Here is a 26253-nt window from a genome sequence, read left to right as displayed (position 1 = left end):
CCCAATCCCCACCACCCCCCCGGCCTTTTGAGCCTCCGTGCCATTCAATAAGATCACGGCTGATCTGATTTTAACCTCAACTCTACATTCCTGCATATCCCTGATGAGACTCATTCCTGGTTAATAAATAATCTATGAGGAGAAAGTGAGGTCTGCAGATGCTGGAGATCAGAGCTGAAAATGTGTTGCTGGAAAAGCGCAGCAGGTCAGGCAGTATCCAGGGAACAGGAGAATCGATGTTTCGGGCATAAGCCCTTCCTGAAGAAGGGCTTATGCCTGAAACGTCGATTCTCCTGTTCCTTGGATGCTGCCTGACCTGCTGCGCTTTTCCAGCAACACATTTTCAGCAGTAATAAATAATCTAACTCTGCTTTAAAAATATTTGAAGATTCAACATCCACTGCCTTTTGAGGAAGGGAGTTCTAAAGACTCTACTGATGTGAATCCATTCCTTCATATTGCAACACAGTAACTCTTTCCTGATGCTGAGTGTTACTCATTGTATTTCCACTAATGCTATCACTATCACTGTGCTAGGATTGATCCCATTGGTCCTAGTCATTGGAAGAGTCAAGAGTTGTACAGGAATAGACCCTTTGGTCCAGTTTATTCATGCCAATCAGATATCCTAAACTGGCCTAGTCCCATTTGCCAGTATTTGGCCCATATCTCTCTAAACCCTTCATATTAATGTACCCATCCAGATGCCTTTTAAATGTTGTAATTGTACCAGCCTCCACCACCTCCTCTGGCAGCTCATTCCATACATGCACCATCCTCTACGTGAAAAGGTTGCCCCTCAGATCCCTTTTATTATCTTTCCCTTTGCAACTTAAACCTATACCCTCTGGTTATGGATACCCCTACCCTGAGGAAAAGACCTTTTCTATTCACCCTGTCCATGCCCCTCGTGATTTTAATCGACATGTCTAAGGTCACCCTCAGCCTCTGATGCTCCAGGGAAAGTAGTCCCAGCCTATAGCTCAAACCCTCCAGTCCTGGAAACAAACTTGTAAATCTTTTCAGAAGCTTTCAAGTTAACAACATCTTGCCTATAGCAGGGAAATCAGAATTGAATACAGTACTGAAAATGTGGCCTCACCAATGTCTTGTACAGCTGCAACATGACGTCCTAATAACTATACTCAATGTTGTCACTAATGAAGGCAAGCATCCCAAATGGCTTCTTCACCACCCTGTCTACCTGCAATTCCACTTTCAAGGAACTATGCACCTGCATCCCTAGGTCTCTTTGTTTGGCAACACTCCCCAAAGGCCATACCATTAAGTGTGTAAGTCCTGCCCTGGTTTGCCGTACCAAAATCCCACACCTCACATTGAACCTTTTTCACTGTCCACGATACCAGCAATTTTGGTGTAATCTGCAAACTTAATAGCCATACCTCCTATATTCAAATGTGAAACCAATCCACGTGTGTACTTTCACCAGGTATAAGGATTACCGTGTTGCATGAGTTTGAGATCATTAGGTACAATCCGGGAACAATTCCCATGTCTGATCCCTGCACCAGAGTGTTGCACTCACAGTGAGTTGGCACCATGTCTGCTCAGTATACACACAGCAAACGTAGACCTACCTGATACAATGCCACACAGAAGAGAAACAGCACGATATAAAGTATTTTATATACCACGACTCTGCCATGGAAACTAATAATGATAAACATGGCTGTGCAGAAGTAGATCCAGTACTTTATCAAAAATCCCTTCACCACAGATCCAAGCACTGCCATCGAAGTCCCGTCTATCTGTGTACTCTCTGTAGACAGAACCAGAAAGACAAACAGAAATATGGCATGTTAACTGTTACCAGGGTTATTTCACTCTAGTACATGCCATTTCACTCAATGTGGAGCTCAAAGTTGGGATGAAGACAATTGGTACTTTCAAGATTGGGATTGATATATTTTTGTTTTGAAAAACCATCCAGCGTTAAAGATGTAAAGCAGGTGAATGGAGTTGAGATCAGACATGATTTAATTGAAGGACAGAGTTGGGCTGAAGGGCTGAATGACCCACTCTTGGAACAAAGTCAAAGAGGCACCGCAGAAGCAACAGATACCAGTGAGAGTGAGACTCTTCAACAGTGTTTGGGCACACGAATAGCACCCTTCTTAAGAATAGAAGCTACGATTGCACTGTAGCACACTGAGGGAGATGCAGTCAAAAGTAGGGAAATTTATTCACAAGCTTCAAAAACGTGAAGGTGGGGGAGGCTGGGCTGATTGTGTACTGGGGGCAGAGAGGAGATTGCCACCTCTTGGTATAGAAGGTGTAGGGAACAGGCCTCAGACAGGCATCCCTTCCTGTCAGGCTGCAGGAATCAAGCTGCCTGGTCCACATGTGGATTTGAGTGTGGAGCTGCTGGCATCCTTGTTCCTCCCATTGGTGCTGATCACTAACTGCCAGTCCATGCCAAAATAGCGTATATCTCACATGGAGAGCGGGTGGATTTGTCAGAGGCGTCTTCCTGTGTGACCTCGTTCAGGAAAAACAGAAACTCTGTGATGTCTTGTTTCCCAGCGCTGGGGCTATGGTCCTGATTCCCAGTGACAGGGCGACAGTTCCAATTCCCTGTGATGGGAGAATGACCCTTTTTCCCAGTGAAGAGGGAATGGTCCCATTTCTCATTCGTGGGATTATCCCATTTCCTAGTGAATACAAAATGCCCTCCATTTTGGGAGAAGTACTTAGTTTCAGTATCAGATCAGGAAGATGCAGTCAAATGTTACAAAACTGCTGAATTTAACAAAGACTGTAGGATTTGAAATTAAATTAAGATTGTAGATAATCCTGCTTCATGGTCAGCAGTGCAGCTACCAACCTCCTTTGAAAAATTCAAAAAGGCAATCACAGCAATAGATAGATAATTCCTTCCAAACACTTACGTAGGATTAAGCAACACTTTGGTTGAAAAAAATTCCTATTTAGGGATTTAGTTTGCAATTAAGCAGTTACTTGAAGTTTCCCTTCAGACAAAATCTAAGTTTAGTTTGCACTCACATCTTGATTGCATACAACAGTTATCATTACACAGATTTGGACTTTAAAAACGCTTCTTAACCTGTTTAAATAACAGAAAAAGGATTCTAACAATGTTGCCACAAAAATCATGGTGCAGTGATAGTCTTAAATCTCTAGTTTATATTTGCAAAACGGAGATGGCACCATCTGTCTCTAACTAGTTTTGAAGTTTTTGATCTTCAATCTTAGTGCTTTGCTTTGAAGAACAATTTTCTGTAGACACTCTAAAGAAACTGAATTCTATGACTTATATGCTAGCATTAGAGGTACAATTAGTTCAATTAAAGTTACTCATTAGCAGATGTTTCCTTTTAAGAAAGGTCCTTTCACCGGATTTCTATAGCTAATTAACAAACCTTTGCATCGCAAGCTATTTACAACTGAATGGACACCATCCAAACCAAACAGAGGACATCCTTTCTCTTCATTACCTAGTTTTATGAAAATTCCCATAATATCACTGAGATCTCAAGCAGCAAAAGTACCTATGCCCTCTAGGGTGAGAGAGGAAAGATATAAAAGAGACCTAAGAGGCAACTTTTTCACGCAGAGGGTGGTACGTGTATGGAATGAGCTGCCAGAGGAAGTGGTGGAGGCTGGTACAATTGCAACATTTAAAAGGCATCTGGTTCGGTATAAGAATAGGAAGGGTTTGGAGGGATATGGGCCAGGTGCTGGCAGATGGGACTAGATTGGGTTGGGATATCTGGTTGACATGGACGGTTGGATGAAAGGGTCTGTTTCCATGCTGTACATCTCTATGACTCTATGACTGTAGTGACTGGGAGGTGTCCTGTTTGTAAATACCACTATTTTCCTCACTGCTTTCAGTTTCTGACGAAAGGTAACTTGACTGGAAACATTAACCCTGTCTCTGTCCCCACAGATGCTGCCAACCTGCTGAGTTTTTCCAGGAAATACTGTTTTGATTCCACACAATTTAGATCCCTACCCATCCTGATTCCACACTTGGGAGCAGAATGAAACCAGTGTTTTCCTTTCCTTTAATTTTCTGTCCTTTTCTGAAGACACAATTCCCAGAATTAGGAGAAGGCAATGTCCTTTTGCTGCTTGAGATCTCAGTGATGTTATGACACATTTCTGGAACAGCTGGGACTTGAAACTGGGTGTCCTGTCTCAGAGTTAGGACACTGCCAATGCACCACAAGAGCACCCATCCTGACCACTGGATTCTGGGAATGGGTGACAATAGTGTCCCCATATTAATGTCATCGACTACAGCTGAATGACCCATCGGATGTCACTGTGAGCTTTATCTCAGATATGCTCATTGAACAGGGTACAGAACAGTAAACAATCAGATTACTTGATTGGGAAGATGTCACATTTAGGGGAATGGGAAAATAGAACCAGCCAGGTAAACCAGAAAGAAAAAAAAGTGGCAAGAAAGATTCACATAAAAACTTGAAATAGAATCCCTCAGTGTGGAAACAGGCCATTTGGCCCAACAAGTCCACACCAACCCTCCAAAGAGTATCCCACCCAGACCCATTTCCCTACACCAATTACTCTACATTTTCCCTGACTAATGCACCTAGCTTACACTCCCTGAACACTACAGGTAATTTAGCACGGCCAGTTCCTGCACATCTTTGGACTGTGGGAGGAAACCGGAGTGCCTGGAGGAAACTCATACAGACACAGGGAGAATGTGCAAACTCCTCATAGACAGCTGTCTGTGGCTGGAATTGAACCTAGGTCCCTGGCATTGTGAAGCAGCAGTGCTAACCACTGAGCCACCATGCTACCCCCAGAAACAGGGATTAGAAACTGGAGTAGGTCATTCAGCCCATCAAGCCTGCACTACCATTAGATCATGGCCGATCATCTACCTCAATGCCACTTTCACACACTATCTCAATCTCCTTTCATGCCCATCATCTCCATAACAGCATCCATCATGAACTTGCTCAATGCTTGATATACCATATGTTGCTGGGGCAGAGAATTCTGAAGATTCACTCTCTGAGTGAAGAAACTTCCACGCCTCAGTCTGTAATAGCCTACTACCTCTCCTGAGATTATAGACAATAGACAGTAGGTGCAGGAGTAGGCCATTCAGCCCTTCAAGCCAGCCACCATTCATTATGATCATGGCTGATCATCCACAATCAGCATCCTTTTCCTGCCTTATCCCTATAACTCTTGATTCCACAATCTTTAAGAGCTCTATCCATCTCTTTCTTGAGAAAAGATTATCTCATCTGGTTTGAGCTTCACTGGTGAACCATCTCATCTACGTCCATGGCTAGTGTGTGGCTCAGAACAGCGTCAACAGAGCAAGTTTGATTCCTATTCTGGATGAGGTGGACTTGAGGTCTTCCTCCTCTCCCTGAACCGTGAGTGTGGAAGGCAACTACAATACACACCACTGAGAGAACAGGCCAGAAACACTATTCAGATTCAAAGAGCCTTATGGCCTACTCCTGGTTTTCCTTTTTAGTAAAGCAATAGCAGGTAATGAGCCAAGGTCCTGTTCTCCGGAATATTAGGCATGACAATAATGACAGAATAAATAAGACTGGTTCCACTGATTTAAGATCAAAGACGAAAGAGTCACAAAGGATTTGAGGAGAAGGTTTATGTTTATGACATCTGAACAAGTCTGACACATCCAACTTTGGAAAGCAAATTGAATACGACACTTGAAAAGAGAACATTACAAGGCTGAGGACAGGGCAGACTGAGGGGATTAACTTCAAAGAGCTAGCACACTACCTATGGGCTGAATGGCCCCTTTTGCCTTGCAAGATTCTAAGTTAGATTAAAGGATGCAGCTGACAAGAACAACTTTTTTAAAGCATCATTACCACAGAGCCACATTCTCCATTTAATCGAGACACCCCTGGCATTGAGAAACACCGTCTACTTCATCCAAGAAAGAGAGAATTCACGAACCAACACAGACCATGATCCTGGTAAAATGGAAAACTCTCTCACCTGTCCCCTGAATGTTGATCTCACTTAGTGATATATGCATTCTTTTTCTCATTTCCTCTTTTTCGGTCAAGTGTTGACGCAGTAAAAGCCAAAAGGTGAAAGTGTAGATGACCTGCAACATGGGACATGTACACATACTCAGCAACTAATTCCCAACATCAAATCCAAAATCATCCCAGCCTGCTGCATCCCTGCATCATCCTCTTTGGTTTTTAATGTATTGGGCCCATTTTTAATCATGAAATGGAAATGTCCAGTTTGTAGGGAACATTACCAGACCACAAAGGGATTGGATAGAGGAGAGAATGAAGGCTGCCATTCAACCCGAGAAAACAGCCAATCGATAAAAACAAAGGATGACTCCCAACTCCAATAAACAAAACACATCACTAACCAAAGGCAAGGCAACATTCAAAACCCATCATTGAGCAGTGAGGCAGACTGGAAATCATTTTACAAGTAGTCATTCCCAATAAAAACCTTTAGCCTTTTGTTTCCAGGCAGTGACTGGATTAGTTTGATCAGAGACTGGTGGCACAGAATAATACATTTGACTTCTCGTGTACCAGGGGTTGTCAAACTTTTTTTTTGCTGAGCTTCATTTCCCACTGCATGCGCCCCTTTTTATTACAAACAGTCCTCTTGCCTAATTAGTGTTGCTGGAGCCTCTCATTCTAAATACCTTACCGTCAGATTAACACCAGTCAGTTTAACTCATGTTTCCCAATGGTGGAGAAGCTTCGAAAGACAATTACTCGGAATAGAATCAATAGTCACACAGAAAACAAGTTGCTAATGAAGAGTCAGCATGGATTTCTAAAGGGGAAATTGTGTTTAACTAACTTGCTGGAATTTTTTGAAGTGTTAACAGAAAGGCTTGATGAGGGTGGTGCTGATGATGTAGTGTCCATGGATTTGCAGTAGTTTGATACAAACTTGTGAGAAAAGTTAGAGGTCATGGAATAAAAGGATCAGTAGCAACATGGACATAAAACTAGCAGAGTAATGGTTAATGGATTTTTGTTTGGGCTGGAGGAAGGTTTTCAGTAGATTTCCTCAGTGGTGACAACTTGCTTTTCCTGATTTCTAGTAATGATCTGGATTTGGGGTGCAAATGGCAATTTCAAAGTTGATAGATAATATGAATTTTTTATCATGGAAAACTAAAGTGAACAGATTAGAACTCCAAAAAGACATGGAAAGATTGGTGGAGTGGACAGATAGATGGCAGACGGTGTTCAGTGCAAAGTGATTTTGATAAGAAGGACATGGGCTGACAATTTAAAAGAGGATACAATCCTGGAGGGGGTGTAGGAGCAAAAGGACCTGGGTGTCTACATGGACAGATCATTGAAGGTGCAGGACAGGTGGAGAGTAGTAAATAAACCATAGTGTTCTCAGCTTTAATAAAGGCACAGAGTACAAGGACAAAGAGGTGATGTTGAAAATGTATAAGATATTTGTTAGACCTCCATTAGAATATTGTGTAAAATTGTGGGCACACCATGATATAAGAAAGATATGAATGCATTAGGGAGTATGCAGAAGTGATTTTAAAAAGTGATTTCGGGGATGAGAAAGTTCAGTTATGGGGATGGATTGGAGAAGTTGGGACTGTTCTCTTTCATAAGAAGAACACTGAAAGATGATCTTATAGATAGCTTTCAACATCATGAGAGATCGGGACACAGTGGATAGGGACAAATTGTTCTCGCTCACGAAAGGATCAAAAACAAGTGGGCACAGATTTAAAGTGATTTACAAAAGACAAAAATGTGATGGGAGTAAAAACATTTCTCACAGAGTAGTTAGGATCTGGAATGCACCTTCTGCAGAACAGGGGCATTGGATGATTATTTGGTTAGAAATACTGTGCAACAGTATGGGGAAAAGGTAGGAGATTGGCATAAGGTCCAGACGCTCATTTGAAGAGCTGGTGCAGACACAGGGGGCTGAATTCTCTTCTTTTACAACATGATCATTTGGTGATCCTTTCTCACTTTAACTGTGTTGAAACTGCTCTCAACAATTTAGTTTATCATTCTCTGGGAAATTCCTCAGACTGGCTTCATGTGGTGGAATCCATGTTGCCCTATAAAAGTGATGCCAGGAAATTGGGAATAGGATTTGAAGAGCGATCCAGACAAAGTCTCATTACAATGCTTGCCACGTGACACGTGTCAAATTAATTATAATATATGGCCAAAAGAATACGTTCTGTGTTTGAAATATTGTAGAATTGTATCCCATACAGTCCAGAAACCAATTAGGATGACCAGCCTGCCTTGGTACTGTACATCTTATATAATTTAACATTTATCCAGCCATTTAATAATTCAAACTTCTGTGGTCTTTACTGTTTATATTCCAACTGTTTGAAGAAATGTTTTAATCACATTAGATTAGATTAGATTAAGTCAGTCGCCTGAGGCGGGAATTGAACCCGGGTCTCCGTCGCTGTGAGGCAGCAGTGCTAACCACTGTGCCGCCCACAAATTCTCTGGTTGGCAATTAAACTTTCACCTTCTCTGTGTTCCCACCAGTACCCCCCCAGTTTCCCCACCAAACATCGCCCAATAAGCCACAGTGTGGGATCTCTGGCATACCTTATTTAACTCTGATCGCATCCTGCTGTAACAATGGGTTTGATGCTGAACATGATTAGTATTTATCATGCTGTATACAAACCTTAGCACCGAGGTGAATGCACGGTGTGTTTGAATGCTTCAGGTCAAAGTCGATCAGGACAGTATTAGAGATTGTGGGGAAGAGCTCAGCCTCAGTCAGCTCCAAGCCTGTAATGAACTGCTGAGTTAACAGCAAGTTCCCATAAACCGTCAGAAAGGGAGAGCTCAGTTTTGCCCATCGCTGACTGTCTCGTAACATCCAGATCACACAGGACCAGATCAAAAGGACAAAGGTCATCCAGCTAATGTAAGTAATGCTCCAGATCTGCAGAAACATGAAATTATTGAAAGTTTCTAAACCCTCTCTCCCTCAAAGGTCGTCCAACAGAGGACCTATTAACTTCATCACTGTCCCAATACAGTAACGGAATGACCCCCAGAAATCAGAAGCTTGAAGTTTCAAAGGATGATGATTGTATTGCAACATAAGATGCTGAGAGACCTTACCAGAATGTTAGCCAGGGAAATCTCGAACTGGGAGCACACAATTTCAGAATCAAGGACCGCCTCTTCAAGATGGAATTTCTTCTCTCAAAGGGTCATGAATCTTTGGAATTTTCTTTCCCAGTGAACTAGGCGGGATCATTGAATGCATTCGAGGCTAACACAACAGATTTTCAAACTATGGAGGGAGTCCAAATTTATCAGGACCAGACAGGAAAATTGAAGTCAAGATCAGATCAGCCATGAGCCCATTAAATGATGCAGCAGGGCTGAAGGGCTGAATGGCCTGGTCCTGTATCGCCTTATGTTGAATGTATGTTACAGATACAGATTATATTGCATTGTTCACTTTGGATAAAGTGGAGTGTTGAAGGTGACTTAACTGATTCTGAAGGTAATTACTCAGAGAATAGTAAGGGTATGGAATGCTTTGCCTGTAACGGTAGTAGATTCACCAAGTGTAAGTGCATCTAAGTCATCATTGGACAGGCAAATGGACATACATGGAGTAGTGTAGGTGGGATGGGCTTTAGATTAGTATGACAGGGCGGCACAACATCGAGGGCCGAAGGGCCTGTACTGTGCTGTAATGTTCTATGTTCTCTGTTCTATGTAATTAGTAACCCTCAATGAAGGGTTTAAATTTGAGAAATAAGTTCAATTTTGAAGAAATATTAAGGAAAAATGAGTGAAACTTTTTTTATTGAATTGGGAATTAAACTTTCAATTAGATTATCAGGCTAAAGTATTAAATCTGTATTAAAACAGTAAAAATACATGTTGGAAACAATTTGAAAGATAAATAACTGTGGGACATTTTAATCCTTGTGGATACAGTGAGATGGGGAAAAGAGAAGTAAGATGTAAAGATAAGTAGATGGTGATGAGTGATAATGTGAGAAAGTAAGGAAATAGAATCGAGGTATAAATTGGGAACTGAGGGATGGAGTGAGAAGGTGAGTAGGGGAAGAATAATCGATCACAAAGGATAGATCAAATAAATAGTGAATATTTGACGACACATTACACTTTGATTTGACTCCAAAACCCAAAAGATATTTGCAGAAAACCATTGAAATGTTTTCAAATTTAAAAATAAGCACAAAAATGAATATTTACATGCATATTCAGGTCTTGTGACAAAAACAATCCTTGCACTTGAATCCAGTGTGTTCACAGCAGTACATGAATCTGGGATCTCACACTGCCATCTTAATGAAGATGTTTATTACTATTGCAGAGATGTAAAAGGTGGTGTGTGCACAATGTGAAAGGTTCTTTTTGATGTCACGTGCAATTTCTCACTGGAGGTTTATTCTCCAGCTCTCAATAGCATCATAAATCTAACACTAGCAAAGACTGAAAAAGGAGCCATAGTTTTACTCTTACCATCATGAATATGAGTGCACAGATGTAACTCTGATGCATTATGAAATGGCTAATGATCGTCATGTTGCTGGGTGGGTTCCCAGAATCTTCATCTTTTATTTCCATCTCTGTGAAGGTTTCTGCAGGAAAAGCAGGATAATAGATATAAACAGTGTCCGGGAAGATTCCAAAGAGCAATGCAAAGATGTGGAGAATAACAAAAAGGACTGACCCAAATTGTTCCTGATTGAAGCTAGCAACAGATGAGCTGAAGCTTTGCTCTACAGAAAAGGTAACAAAATAAAATACCTTATCAAAGTAATCAAATAATCAGACTTCAACGGAGAATGGATCAGGCAAACTGAGAATAAGTCAGTGATGGGTAAATTGTTGGAGAGGATTCTGAGAGACAGGATCTACATGCATTTGAAGGTAAGGACTGATTAGAGATTGTCAGAATGGCTGTGTGTGGGAAATCATGTTTCACATACCTGATGGAGTCTTTTGAGGATGTGAAGAAGATAGACATTGTCAACATGGATTTTAGCAAGACCTTTGACAAGGTTCCACATGGTAGACTAATTGGTAAGGTTAGATCACATGGGATCCAGGAAGAGCTCGCCAAGTGGATACAAAATTGGCTTGACAGTGGGAGACAGAGGGTGGTGGGAGAGGGTTGGTTTCAGGACAGGAGGTCTGTGACCAATGGTGTTTTGCAGGGATTGGTGCCAGGTCCACCTTTCTTTGTCATTTATGTACATTATTTGGATGAGAATATAGGAAGCATGACTGGGAAGTTTGTGGATGACATCAAAATTGGTGACATAGTGGACAGTGAACAAGGTTGTCTAAGAGTACAAAGGGACCTTGATCAAGTGGGCTAAGGGCCTGAGGATTTGCAGATGGATTTTAAGCGAGATTAATGCAACATATTGCATTTTGGTTACACTGGACTGTGGTGAAACGGTTAAAAATTATGTCCCAATACATGTGTGAATCATAATGTAACACATGTATTGGGCCAAGCAGTGGAATGTGGTGAAAGGGTTAAAATTACCTTGAGAATTTTTTAAAACATGGACCTACACAGTTAATGGCAGGGCCCTAGGGAGTTTGTTGAACAGAGTGACCTAGGGGTTCAGGAACATAGATCCTTGAAAGATGCATTGTAGGTAGACAGGATGGTGAAGAAGGCATTTAGCACAACTGCCTTCAATGCTCAAACCCTTGGCTACTGGAATTGGGATGTCAGGTTACTGTTTTATAGGATGTTGGTGAGGACACCTTTAGAGAATTGTGTACCGTTCTATTCGCCCCACTATAGGAAGGACATTATTATATTGGAAAGGGTGCAAAAATAGATTTACAAGGATATTACCGGGACTGGAAAGCTTGGGTTATAAGGTGAGGCTGGATAGGCTGCGAGATTTTTCCCTGGAGTGATGGAGGCTGATGGATGACCTTATAGAGGTTATAAAATCATAAGGGACATAGGTAAGGTGAACAGCAAACTTTTTTTCCTTAAGGTCGGGGAGTTTAAAGCCAGAAGGCATAATTTTAAGGTGAGAGGAGAAAGATTTGAAAGGGATCTGAGAGGCAACAGATGGTGGTGCGAATATGGAACAAGCTGCCAGAGGAAGTGGGAGAAGCAGGTACAGTTACAACATTTAAAAGACATTTGGACAGGTACTTGAAAGGAACTTTTGGACAGGTACTTAGGAAAGGATTGAAGGGATATGGGTCAACACAGGAAAATGGGACTAGTTGGGAAACATAGCGTGGATGAGTTGAACTGAAGGGTCTGTTTCTGTGCTGTGTGACAGACTCTATGTAAAGCAAAGCACGTGAATTTAACAAAGCACACACTTAACCTGCCTGGCTGTGCCAAAAATTACACAAACAACCAATTTAAGATCAGTCTGGCTCACAATATGGCTCACTTACACATGCTAGAAGGTACATATATTCAAAAATAGGCCCCCATCCATTATAAATAGAAGGAACACGTCCAAACATTATGTTTTTTTCAACTAAATGGAAAAGCTGGCAATGCTTTGACCAGAGTCGGAATTACTTGAATTCAATTTAAACAAAAGCTTGATAGTGAACTGTTCCCTGGCGCGTTTTCCATGGTAACACCTCTACCAATCAGAATCTACCTCCCCAACAAGTCTTTTCACATGCAGCATAAATTGTTGTTTCCTTGGAAATTTGATATTCTTGCAAATTGTCCTGATGACAGTTGGGTGAAAATCTTCAACAGTGTGTCTCTTTATCCAGCAATATGCAGACTAAGTCACCACATGAATTTAAGTTAGTGGAAGTACATTTCAAACAGATCTTTCAAGCCTATTTCATATGTTTAGAATGATGAATATTTGGAATATGCATCATGCCAACAAAAGAGAACATATATAATTGCACATTAAAAATGTCAAGATGGACGGTTTGGTATATTTGGCAAAATGGTTAATATATCAGAGTGAGGGTGAATATTTCAGAGAGAGAATTGGTATTTGAGGGAAGGTTAATATTTTAGAGGGAGGGTCAATATTTTAGAGGGAGGGTTAAAATTTCAAATGGAAGGTTAATACACCAGAAAGAGAATTATGATTTTAGAGGGAAGGTTAATATTTCAGATGGGATGTTAATATATCAGAAAGAGGATTAATATTTTAGAGGGAGGGTTAATATTTCAAATAGAGAGTCAATACACAGAGTTACTTGGTTGGAGACAGTAAGGATTGCAGATGATGGAGGTCAGAATGAATAGATGTGAGGCAGGAAAAGCACTGCAGGTCAGAAAGGATCAGATGCTGTCTCTGATCTGTTGTGACTTTCCAGCCTTACCTCTATTGACACACAGAGTTAGGTTCTGACATAAGAGATAACGTCCCAGAAGCAGAATGTTGTTGAGTTAAAAGATCTTACTTTTCTTTCCATCACGAAATTTGCTTCATTGTAAATGAAAACAGAAAATGCTGGAAACATAGAGGGCCACGGGCACCTGAATGGTGTTAGGTCAGATGAAATGTCTGAGGGATTGATAAAACTTCTGGTAGACTCTTCCGAAACGTCATCTCATTCAGACAGTTACTTATGTCCAGTTTGTACTGTTTACAGTACAGAAGGAGACCATTTGACCCATCGTGTCTGTCCCGGGTGCCGAAAAAGCTACACAGCTAATCCCACTCTCCAGCACTATCTCCGTCGCCCTCTAACTTCATCACTTTTAAATATTTATCCAGCTCTTTTTTGAAACCTCCCATGGAATTTGCTTCCACCACTCTCCCAGTCAGTGCATTCCAAATCCTAACAACCCTCTGAGTAAAGAAGCGTCTCCTCATCCCACTCCTAGCTCTCTTGCTGACAATCTTGAAATTGTGACCCCTAATTACTGACATACCGACTAGAGGAAATAGAATATCCTTCTTTCCCCTGTCAACATTGTTCATAATTTTGAGCACCTCAATACGATCACCTCTTACCTCTGCTCCTAGGACAAGCCTAATCTCTCTAATCTCTCTTTATATCTAAAATCCTCCATTCCTCATATCATTCTAGTAAATCTCTTTTGAACTCTCTCCATGTTTTTAACATCCTTCCTTAAATAAGGTGCCCAGAAGTGAACACAATACTCCAAATATGGTCTAATCAATTATTTGTAGATGTGTAGCATCACTTCCTTGTTTTTATATTCAATGCCTTTATTTATAAATCCAAGGATCCTATAAGGCTTCTTAACAACTGTTTCAGATATTTTATTTCAGATATTAAGTGTTCAGTCGCCCCTCTAACACAACCTTTGTCATGTATCCCAATGACATTTACAGTGCTGGAAGCAATTTCAGGCCATTTGAAGACACATATTGGTGCCATTGCCTAAGAGCCTGAGGTCCTTGGTCTGAGCTGAGACACTTTGAGGGAGGCCTCTCATTCCATGTTCCTGGGTGAATAGAGAGCTCAGTTCGAATGCTCACAATTGACAAGAGGAACTCAGACTCTCTGCGGTCCCATAGAGAAGCAGGAATAGAACTACATCTCAAGATGGGGGAGGTAGTCACCACTGGCTCTTCCAACAAAGAGCCAGTCAACTCATCTCAGGGTTGATTTAAGAACGATTTCACTGTTTAACAGCAGGATTTTTGATGCTTGATCTTCCCAAAGTTACCTCAAAATTACTTTGGTCTCCTTTGGATCATTCTGACTGGAACAGGCAAGTGTGGGTCCCAATTCAAACGGCAGCAATTCAGAACAGACTAATAACAAAACCTCCAGAATTTTCCAAGAACCATCACCACCTCTGTAATGGTGGATTGGCCCTTTGATAAGTTGGCTACAAAATGAAAACTTTCCTTCCTTTAACCCAGATACAAGTCAGTGTCATGAAGCTTCCATGGTCACTGTCACTGTTCATCAATCATCATTAAAAACATTAAAACCTGAGGAAAGCAAATTTAATGTTATGCTTTATTATGAGGGAAACTGAATATAAGATTAGGGAGGTTATGCTTTAATTATATAGGGTATTTGTGAAATCGCATCTGGAGTACTGTGTGCAATACTGGTCTCCATACTTACGGAAGGATGTTAATGCATTGAAAGTAGTTCAGAGAAGGTTTACTAGACTAATACCTGGAATAGGTGGGTTGTGTTATGAGGAAAGGCTAGACAGGCTAGGCCTGTATTCTCTGGACTTTGGAAGAATCTGAGGTGATTTACTTGAAACAGTTAAGATCCTGAGGGGACTTGACTGGGTGGATGTGGAAAGGATGTTTCCTCAAATGGAAGAATCTGGAACTAGGGGTCAGAGTTTACAAATAATGGGTCACCCATTTAAGACAGAGATGAGGAAACAATTATTTTCTTTCAGAGGGATGTGAGTCATTGGAATTCACTTCCTCAAAAGTGGTTGCAGAATCTTTAAATATTTTGAAGGCAGAAGTAGATAGATTCTCGATAACCATGGCGATGAAAGATTATTTGGAATATGCAGGAATGTAAAGTTGAGGTTGAAATAAGATCAGCCGTGATCTTAATGATCGGTGGAGCAGTCTTAAGGATTGAGCGGCCTTAGCTCTCAGCTGCAGCGATAGTCAATGTCCATGCACCTGCTTGGAATAAAGGAGTATTTAGCAAATGTCCAATGTCCATCAGCTGGCATTGTAGAGTCTCCACAGTATGGCTGCAGGCCATTCAGCCCACTGGGTCCACACTGACCCGCCGAAGAGCATCTGTGTAACCCTGCATTTCCCATGGCCAAACCACCTAACCTGCACATCTTTGGACTGTAGGAGGAAACTTACACAGACACAGGGAGAATGTGCAAACTCCACAAAGAAAGTTGCCCGAGGGTCCCTGGCTCTGTGAGGCAGCAGTACTAACCACTGAGCCACCGTGCTAGAATAAAAACAGAACACGGCAGGTCTGGCAGCATCTGTAGAGAGAAAATAGAATGAATGTTTTGTGTTTAGTGACCCTTCTTCAGAACTAATACACCATTTGTAGCTGCTAACTGTTCTGAAGAAGAGCACTGGACTCAAATCATTAACTCCATTTCTCTCTTTGCACAGATTCTGCCACACCTTCAGAATTTCTGTTTGTCCTTCAGATCTTCAGCAACCACAGTTCTTTGGTTTATTTTACTATTGTGAGGGAATACCCTCGAGGAGAAAGTGAGGACTGCAGATGCTGGAGATCAGAGCTGAGAATGTGTTGCTGGAAAAGCGCAGCAGGTCAGGCAGCATCCAAGGAATTATGTGAAGTATCAAGAGAGCAGTGAGATGCCAGTCTCTGATACTGGCCCTGTGCCACCAAAGAGCTGTGCTGCCCCTGAAAGATATGAGCACACAATGACTTAGGAATTGTTATGTTAGCTTGGATGTAGGTTCCATGGACATTGATGCTTTGTGTTAATGGAAGATAAATATTTGCGGGGGGGTGCATTAATGCAGCTTCTTCCTGACTCTAAAAAGTTTAGATTGTAAACATTTATAAAGTAATGAGCTAAACACAAATAATTTATGAGGTAATGTGCCAGTGTAGCAGCTATTTTCCGCCATATTCCAGACTCTATTCCCATCTCAGAGTTGACTTAGGCCAAAACTCAGGGTCTAATCTAATGGAGGAGTCTGTGCCCTGTCAGAGTGAACTGCGATGGGTTATGCATGTGGCCCGTACCTCACCCTCTGAGAAATCTTGGTGATACCCTGGGTCACATAGCAATTGCAATGACTAACCATTAACCATGACATTTCCTGCCACTTACCCACATTTTATCTTGTGTGTTAGGAATCTTACCAGTACTAGAGGATTGCTGAGTGTATTCTGGGGAGCTGTACATCTGGACTGGCAGACAGTTATTGTTCCCCTGTGGCAAATACAAGGCATCAGTAAACTCCATCACATACAGGCAATTACTGCGTCAATCAATTGCTGCTGAGCTCAGATACAAAAGTTAAAGAAAGCTGCAATACAACAAGACACTATTTCGTGATTGGGGTTGTAAGGCAGGATTCTGTGCTTCCCCCTCACACTGAGTGTGGTGCTGGAGGTCAGCTGGGGGTCTGGGCTCTACAGTTACCATGGTAACTGCCGGTCTGCTCCAATCTGGTTCAGCCCACTCCAGACCCGCCCAGTTGGGTAGCTAGTGGAATGTAGATTGCAGTGAACTTGAACCATTTGATGTGGATTTGCCTGTGTAACAGGACAGATATCGCAGGCTCCAGACAGAGAAGCAAATACCTTCTAATCCAGTCTGTTGAAATACTCTGCTGTTACTCAGAGGAAGCTGTAGTAAGGTGTTGACATTAGCGTTTGCATTGTAGGGAGTAAGGTGTCTTTGGCTTGTTGTGGGGGCGAAAGATGTTATACTATTCTTCATGATTCTGAGAGAGTTCAGACCCCAGAGAGAGAGAGAGAGAGAGAGAGAAGCTCAGGTCCTTTGCCTCTGAGATGCCAATAACATTCTGTCTGAGATAGATTTGCTAGTTTGTACTACCTCGTTGCCATCACTTTCGACATTCTGCAAGTTGGCTTCCACGTTGGCCTGTTCTGATGAGTTTTCGATGGTATAAACCTCCACTTCTGGAAGATCAGTCTGTCAAGCAAAAAGACAATTGTGCAGAAACCCTCTGTGTTAACAATGAAAATTTAGTGACCGTGTTCAGCTGCTTCTGCTCTGTTAGTGTAAAGGCAACAGTACAGCACTATCACCAAAACTACTTGGGAAGCTTTGAAAACATTTTCCAATTAAGTTACAAACTGCAAAGCCATAACAATCATAAGTGCTTCTTGACCAAATTAATAGTTGCACCCCAGTATTGTTGGTCTGTTTTGTATTAATCTAAGCAAGGAAGCAGCGCTGTTGGATAGACTGACCCTGGGATAATGGGGTTGGCTGGATCGTCTTTGATAACCTTTCTGCTTCACATCTGTTGAAGCATTGGGGGAAGAGCCTAAAAGAGCATGGAGTAATTCCCCCAGAATCTGCTGCATTACTTCTACCGAGGGTCAGCCCAGGAAGTGTTTAAAAGCTGAAACCCTGTCCTGTGAAGATGTGTGCTCCCCCCATCCCACCCCACCCCAAGTAAAATCCTTCCTCAGAACCTTTGGAAGACTCAACTCTCTCAGGAAAGAGAAAATCAAGAATTGGCAGCAATAAATTGCTATGAGAAGTTTTATAGCAAAATCCTTCATGGATCATCGCAGTTGCTGCAATGCAACAACTACAAGGAGACAAAAAGAAATCATTTATGCTCTGAATCCATCAATAGCAGAAACCATTCTTAGCACTATGACTGCTCAATAACGTTTGAAAAACACCATCTGGTGAAGTCAGTGCATTCACATCATGGTGAGGAGAATGAGGACACATTAACAGCAAATTTCACACATCAACAAGCAGCCCTTACCCCGGTCTCACTGAGGAACAGTTGCCGAATGATGGTTGCCATGGTGTAGTACAGAACCAGGAGTATGATGGGGTTCAAAATGGCAGGCCATTGCAGCCCATGGTGAGTCATCAGACACCATGGTGCCGACATATTGGTTTTGATGATAGCTGTCATTCCAAGCAACCTGGTCAAAACAAAAGCAGACATTAATTGTAAGGCACTTGCTGGATAGACCCCAAACAACGTTGCAGGAGGCAATTCAGCCCTCAAGCCTGCTCTCCAGTTAAAATTAGAACATGGCTAATTTTTATTTTAACACTATCCACCTTGGATACACATCTCTTAATATCTTTACCTCATTAAAATTCATCAGTCTTGATCTTCATGATTTTAATTGACCCACATTAATTTGGGAAAATGGCTTTAGATTAGATTAGATTACAGTGTGGAAACAGGCCCTTCGGCCCAACAAGTCCACACTGACCCGCCGAAGCGAAACCCACCCCATAACCCCCACATTCACCCCGTACCTAACAGTACAGGCAATTTAGCATGGCCAATTCACCTGACCTGCACATCTTTGGACTGTGGGAGGAAACCGGAGCACCTGGAGGAAACCCACGCAGACACGGGGAGAACATGCAAACTCCACACAGTCAGTCGCCTGAGGCGGGAATTGAATCCGGGTCTCTGGCGCTGTGAGGCAGCAATGCTAACCACTGTGCCACCGTGCCGCCCACTTGCCACCGTGCCGATTATCAGCAATGATCTATATGAATGGGAGTGGAGCAGGCTCGATAGGCTGAATGGACTGCTCCTGCTCTTCTGTCCCCAGTATGCAAAAACTCTTGGAAGGAGGGAGTTCCAGATTCCCACTAGGCTTTGTGTGAAGCACAATACTCCTGATTGGCAATGTTGCCTAATCTGATAATTGGGCCTTTTTCTTTATGACTCCTTCAACAGAGGAAATAGTCTCCCCAACTGGTTAGCAAGGTTAGATTTCATGGAATACAGGGAGAACTAGCCATTTGGATACAGAACTGGCTCAAAGGTAGAAGACAGAGAATGGTGGTAGAGGGTTGTTTTTCAGACTGGAAGCTTGTGACCAGTGGAGTGCCACAAAGATCGGTGCTGGGTCCTCTACTTTTTGTCATTTATACAAATGATTTGGACAAGAGCATAAGAGGTACAGTTAGTAAGTTTGCAGATGACACCAAAATTGGAGGTGTAGTGGACAGCGAAGAGGGTTACATCAGATTACAACAGGATCTGGACCAGATGGGCCAATGGGCTGAGGAGTGGCAGATGGAGTTTAATTTAAATAAATGTGAGGTACTGCATTTTGGGAAAGCATATCTTAGCAGCACTTATACACTTAATGGTAAGGTCCTAGGGAGTGTTGCTGAACAAAGAGACCTTGGAGTGCAAGTTCATAGCTCCTTGAATGTAGAGGCACAGGTAGATAGGATAGTGAAGAAGGCATTTGGTATGCTTTCCTTTATTGGTCAGAATATTGAGTACAGGAGTTGGGAGGTCATTTTGTGGCTACACAGGACATTGGTTGGGCCACTTTTGGAATATTGCGTGCGATTCTGGTCTCCTTCCTATCAGAAGGATGTTGTGAAACTTAAAAGGGTTCAGAAAAGATTTGCAAGGATGTTGCCAGGGTTGGAGGATTTGAGCTATGGGTAGAGGCTGAACAGGCTGGGGCTGTTTTCCCTGGAGCGTCGGAGACTGAGGGGTGACCTTATAGAGATTTATAAAATCATGAGGGGCATGGATAGTGTAAATAGACAAGGTCTTCCCCCTGGGGTGTTGGGTGGGGAGGTCCAGAACTAGGTTTAGGGTGAGTGGGGAAAGGTATAAAAGAGACCTAAGGGGCAACGTTTTCACACAGAGGGTAGTGCATGTATCGAATGGACTGCCAGAGGAAGTGGTGGAGGCTGGTACAATTGCAACATTTAAAAGACATCTGGATGGGTATATGAATAGGAAGGGTTTGGAGTGATATGGGCCGGGTGCTGGCAGGCGGGTGGATTGGACCGAAGGGACTGTTTTCATGCTGTACATCCTTATGACTCTGTAACTTTAAGTATTAAACCAATTTTATCACTTTAAAAGCTTTAACCTCTCAATCTCTGAATACTTGAATTTCTCCCCATCTCACCATCCTCCAGGTTAGGGATGAATCAAAGGCTTTCACTCCCTGTCCAAGTTTTGATTACTGTTTCACAACATATTTGGCCTGGCCTACCTGACTATTCCTTAATTCTATCCTTACTCCATAACTTTGAATCAACCACATTAATCATACAAAACAGAAAAGAAGCTGATTTAAAAGTAACTGTTTTAAAGGTTAAAGCATCAAGGTCTGACAGGTCTTTCTTAAACATCATCCTTTGCTGTTAACAATCAGCTTTAAGGGTCTTCACTGCACAGCTTTCTAGGTTCCCCACTTTCCAATGTCATTTTGACTTGGCAATGATTTCTCGATTGGTCTGAACTGGCAATGGGGGTTGATTAGCTCAGTTGGCTGGACGGCTGGTTTACAATGCAGAGTGATGCCAACAGCGAAAGTTCAAATCCTGCACCGTCTGAGGTTGCCGCAAAGATCCCATCTTCTCAACCTCTGTCCTCGCCTGAGGTGTGGTGACCCTCAGGTTCAACTCCCATCAGTTGTCCCTCTCTCTAAGGAGGGAGTAACCCTCTGGTCCTCTGTGGTTATGGTAACTTTACTGTACACTTCAACACAGCATCATTCAACATCTGCCCAATGGACCTGGTGATTTCATTCAATCGCTCCCTCGGTATTCATTGCTCCATCCGACAGCCCGAGCAGTGAATTAACACAGTGGGTCACTACTCGGACACAGAATCAACACAGCGGGTCACCACCTAGACAGAGAATGCTCAGAGAGGATCACCACTTGGACAAAGTTAAAAATCACACAACACCAGGTTATGATTAGATTACCTACAGTGTGGAAACAGGCCCTTCGGCCCAACCAGTCCACACCGACCCTCTGAAGAGTAACCCATCCAGACCCATTTCCCTCTGACTAATGCACCTAACACTATGGCCAATTTAGCATGGCCAATTCACCTGATCGGTTATAGTCCAACAGTTTATTTGGAAGCACTAGTTTTCGAAGTGCTGTTCCTTCATCAGGTGGTTATGGAGTACAGAATCATAAGACATAGAATTTATAACAAAAGATTACAGTGTCATACAGTGATATATTGAACAAACCTGGATTGTTAAGTCTTCCCTCTGTTAGAATGCAGGTTTCAGGTCATTAATATTTAAATCCCAGAATTGCTTTTAAGTCACCTTCTCTAGATAACTTAAGGTTTTATAACAAAAGGTGACATCGCAACTCAGACAATGCCTTAAAGGTGTGAGATCAGAGTCTGTCTGTATCCCAACCTTGAATCAGACTGGTTGTATTTCCAAAGTGGAACTTATACAATATTAGATGGATTGACTGTCTGCATTGACTGCCTGCAGATGTGCATTTTTTGAGCAAAATAGAATGTGTCTGCAAATATAATTCTGCAAATACAAATTCACCCCATGGACTGATATGTGTGTGCGTCTGTATGAGAGATGCAGTTCATCTCACACGCTGCAGGCAAGGATGCCCTGAGGCATGGTACATTGGTGATGTCATGACAACAAATGAATGGACACCGAGTGACGGGGCAGAATGTCCCTGACTGCTGAAGTGCTCCCCGACTGGGAGAGAATACCCCTGTCTGTTGATTGTTATGCAGTGTCCATTTATCCATTGTCATAGTTTGCCAGAGTTAATCACTGAACTGAACGGTGACATAATTGAATGGATCATTGCTCGCAAATAGTGTAGATTAGATTAGATTACTTACAGTGTGGAAACAGGCCCTTAGGCCCAACAAATCCACACCGACCCACCGAAGCATAACCCACCCAGACCCTTTCTCCTACATTTACCCCTTCAACTAACAGTTCGGGCAATTTAGCATGGCCAATTCACCTAACCTGCACATCTTTGGACTGTGGAAGGAAACCGGAGCACCCGGAGGAAACCCACGCAGACACGGGGAGAATGGGCAAACTCCACACAGAGAGTCGTCTGAGGCGGGAATTGAACCCGGGTCTCTGGCGCTGTGAAGCAGCAGTGCTAACCACTGTGCTACCGTGCCGTGTACAGTTAGAAAGTCTCCTTATTTAAAGGAGAATGTAAATGCATTAGACCCAGTTCAGAGAAGGTTTACTAGTCTAATACCCGGGCAGGTTGTTTGATAGGGAAAGGTTGGACAGGCTCGGCTTTTATCCAGTGGAGCTTAGAAGTGTCAGAGGTGACTTAATTGAACACGAGAGTTCGGGGGGGTGTTGATGGGGAGAGGATGTTTTCTCTTATGAGAGGTTTTAGAATAAGGGGTCACTGTTAAAAATAGGGGCTTGCCCATTCAAAACAGGACTGGAGAAAAACCTTTTTCTCACAATGTTCAGAGTCTTTGAAACTCTCTTTCTCAAAGATAGTGGAACATAGAACAGCACAGGAACAGACACTTCCGTTCCATCACAGCTGTGCCGACCATAATGCCATCCCAACTACATGTACGCAGAATGCCTATAGTGCGGAAAGAGGCCATTCAGTCCATCGAGTCTGTATCGACCTTCTGATGAACATCCCACTCAGATCCCAGTCCCCTACCTTAACCCTGTAACCCCACATTTATCTGGCTAATCCGACTAACTTACATATCCCTACATATTACGGACAATTTAGCATGGCCAATCTATGTAATCCGCATATCTCTAGACTCTGAGGAGTACTGGGAGGAAACCTTTGCAGACACAGGGAGAATGTGCAAACTCCTCATGTACCATTATCCAAGGCTGGAATCCAACCTGGCGCTGTGAGGCAACAGTGCTAACAACTGAGTCATTGTGCTGCACATAGTCCAGTATCCCTCTGTTCCTTGCCTCTTCATGTACCTGTCTAAATGCCTTGGCAATGTGTTCCAGATGCCTAGCAATTTCTATGTAAAAACCCTTGCCTTTAAACTTTCCCCCCTTAAACCTTTGCTCCATAATAATCTTACTCTGACTATCCACCCCATCCAAGCCACTCATAAGTTTATATACTTCTATTCAGTCCCTCAACGTCTGTTGCTCTCATGAAAACAATCCAAGTTTGTCCAAACTCACCTTATAGCTAATTCACTCCAATTCAGGCAACATCCTGGTAAACCATTTTTGCACCCACTCCAAAGCCTCCACGCCCTTCTATAGTGTGGTGACCAGACTGTACACAATATTGAAAATTTGGACTAAACTCTTATTCACTGCAACGTGACTTGCCAATTTTTATACCCAGTGCCTTGACCAGTGAAGACAAACATGGCATGCACTTTCTTTACACCTTATCCAGTTGTGTTGTCATTTTCAGAGAGCGATGGACTTGAACCCAAGATCCCTTCTATATATCAATGCTCCGAAAGGCCATTTACTGTATAATTTCCTCTTGTGCTTGACCTCCCAAAATGCATCCCCTCAAACTTAGAATTAGATTCCCTACAGTGTGGAAACAGGCCATTGGGCCCAAGAAATCTACACCGACCCTCCAATGAGTAATCCACCCACACCCATTCCTCTACTCTATTACTCTACATTTACCCTTGACTAACTAACCTAACCTACACATCCCTGAATGCTATGGGCAACTTAGCATGGCAATCCACCCCAACCTGCACATCTTTGGTTTGTGGAAGGAAACTGGAGCACCCAGAGGAAAAACGTGCAAACTCCACATAGACAGTCACCCGGGTCCCTGGTGCTGTGAGGCAGCAATGCTAACCACTGAGCCATTGTGCTACCCTATCTAGACTAAAGATCATCTGCCACTTCTCTGCCCAACTTTCCAACTGATCTTGCTGTATCCTTTGATAATCTTCCTCACTATCCACAACTCCACCAATTTTCATGTCATCTGCAAACTTACTATTCAGACCACACACATTTCATTCCAAATCTTTTTTGTATTTATTACAAAAACCAACAGAGGTCCCAGCACTGATCCATGTGGATCACAAATCTCCAGTCAGAAAAACAGCCCTCCACAACTACCCTTTCTATGGCCAAGTCAATTTTGTATCCAGTTTACTAACTCACCATGGGTCCCATACGACTTAATCTGCTGGACCAGCCTACCACGAGGTACATCGTCAAGTGCTTTAGACAACATAGAAAAACACCAACTGCCCTGTCCTCATCAATCATTGTCATCACTTCCTCAAAAAACTCAACCAAGTTTGTGAGACAAAACCTCCCCGCATAAAGCTACACTGACTAACCCTAATAAGTCAATTCTTTTTCAAATGTGAGTCAATCCTGTCTTGAATAATCTTAATTTCCCTACCACTGGCATGAGGCTCATCGGCCTGTAATTTCCTGGATTAAACAAAAGAACAATGTCTTTCTGGGACCTCTCCTGTGGGTAAAGAGGAAACACAAATCTCTGCCAAAGTCCCAGCAATCTCCTCCCTTGCCTCCTTCAGTATCCTGGGATAGATCCCATCAGACTCTGGGGACTTATCTACCTTAGTGTTTTTCAAGACATTGAACAACTCCTTCTTCTTAATATCAATGTGCCTAGAATATCAACATGCCCCTCCCTAATCCTACCATCATCCACATCCCCCTCCTAAAGAAAGTACTGTCTTTGTATATTTTAAAAGCAGAAGTAGACAGTTTCTGGACAAGTAAGAAGGGTGAGATTGAGAGGAAACGTTACTGGGGATAGGTGGGAATGTGTAGTAATAAAGACCAGCCATAACGTTATTGAATTACAGGCTTAAAGGGTGCCCTGCTCCTAATCTGTGTGTTTGTATGTTTATGTTATTTATGGTTCTCTCTCCTCAGGAACTGATCCTGTCCCCTTGAAACTGTTTTCATCATCTCTCAAATAGCTCACCCTTACTCCTACTGTCCTTGCAAATACCTATTTGCTCCCCAATCTCCCTTTCTTCTTCATCAGAAGGACTGTCCATCCGAATCGATGTCCATCTTTCTGGTGAACTCCTTCAACTGTGACGCCTGCCAACTGACACCCCATGTGGCTGTGACCATGGTAAACTCTCTCTCTCTCTCTCTCTCTCTCTGTCCTCCACAACCCGTAAGTAGCCTTAGCTCCATCTTCCTCCAATGTCCTATGCCATGGTCCAGCTGGGTGGGACAGCACTCCTACAGTTATCGACTCAGAGATGTACACCATGGAAACAGACCCTTCGGTCCAACTCGTCAATGCTGACCAGATATCCCGACCCCATCTAGTCCCACCTGCCAGCACCCGGCCCATAACCCTCCAAACCCTTTCTATTCATATACCCATCCAAATGCCTTTTAAATGTTGCAATTGTATGAGCCTCCACCACTTCCTCTGGCACCTCATTCCATACCCGTACCACCCTCTGCGTGAAAAAGTTGCCCCTTCGGTCTCTTTTATATCTTTCTCCTCTCACCCTAAACCTATGCCCTCTAATTCTGGACTCCCCCATGCCAGTGAAAAGACTTTGTCTGTTTATCCTATCTATGCCCCTCATGATTTTATAAACCTCTGTAAGGTCACCCCTCAGCCTCCGACACTCCGGAGAAAACAGCCCCAGCCTGTTCAGCCTTTCCCTGTCACTCAAATTCTCCAACCCTGGCAACATCCTTGCAAATCTTTTCTGAACACTTTAAAGTTTCACAATATCTTACCGATAGGAAGGAGACCAGAATTGCACACAATATTCCAAAAGTGGCCTAACCAATGTCCTGTACAGCCGCAACATGACCTCCCAACTCCTGTACTCAATACTCTGACCAA

General features: G+C 42.7%; 1 protein-coding gene across 1 annotated transcript in view; it reads right to left on the bottom strand.

Moving 5' to 3' along the window:
• LOC122559893 (piezo-type mechanosensitive ion channel component 2-like) overlaps positions 1-26253 on the bottom strand; it is a gene marked incomplete at its 5' end in the record, with an annotated part of 241404 nt that overhangs the window by 190670 nt on the left and 24481 nt on the right. Inside the window, 7 exons of the mRNA XM_043710001.1 lie at positions 1599-1780; positions 6007-6118; positions 8695-8958; positions 10527-10645; positions 16806-16875; positions 17506-17604; positions 18419-18584. Coding sequence (XP_043565936.1) covers positions 1599-1780; positions 6007-6118; positions 8695-8958; positions 10527-10645; positions 16806-16875; positions 17506-17604; positions 18419-18584 — 1012 coding nt within the window. The remainder of the gene's footprint in view (positions 1-1598; positions 1781-6006; positions 6119-8694; positions 8959-10526; positions 10646-16805; positions 16876-17505; positions 17605-18418; positions 18585-26253) is intronic.

Source organism: Chiloscyllium plagiosum, chromosome 20 (assembly GCF_004010195.1).
Source record: "Chiloscyllium plagiosum isolate BGI_BamShark_2017 chromosome 20, ASM401019v2, whole genome shotgun sequence".
NCBI lineage: Eukaryota > Metazoa > Chordata > Chondrichthyes > Orectolobiformes > Hemiscylliidae > Chiloscyllium > Chiloscyllium plagiosum.
This window is presented reverse-complemented; position numbering and strand designations above follow the sequence as displayed.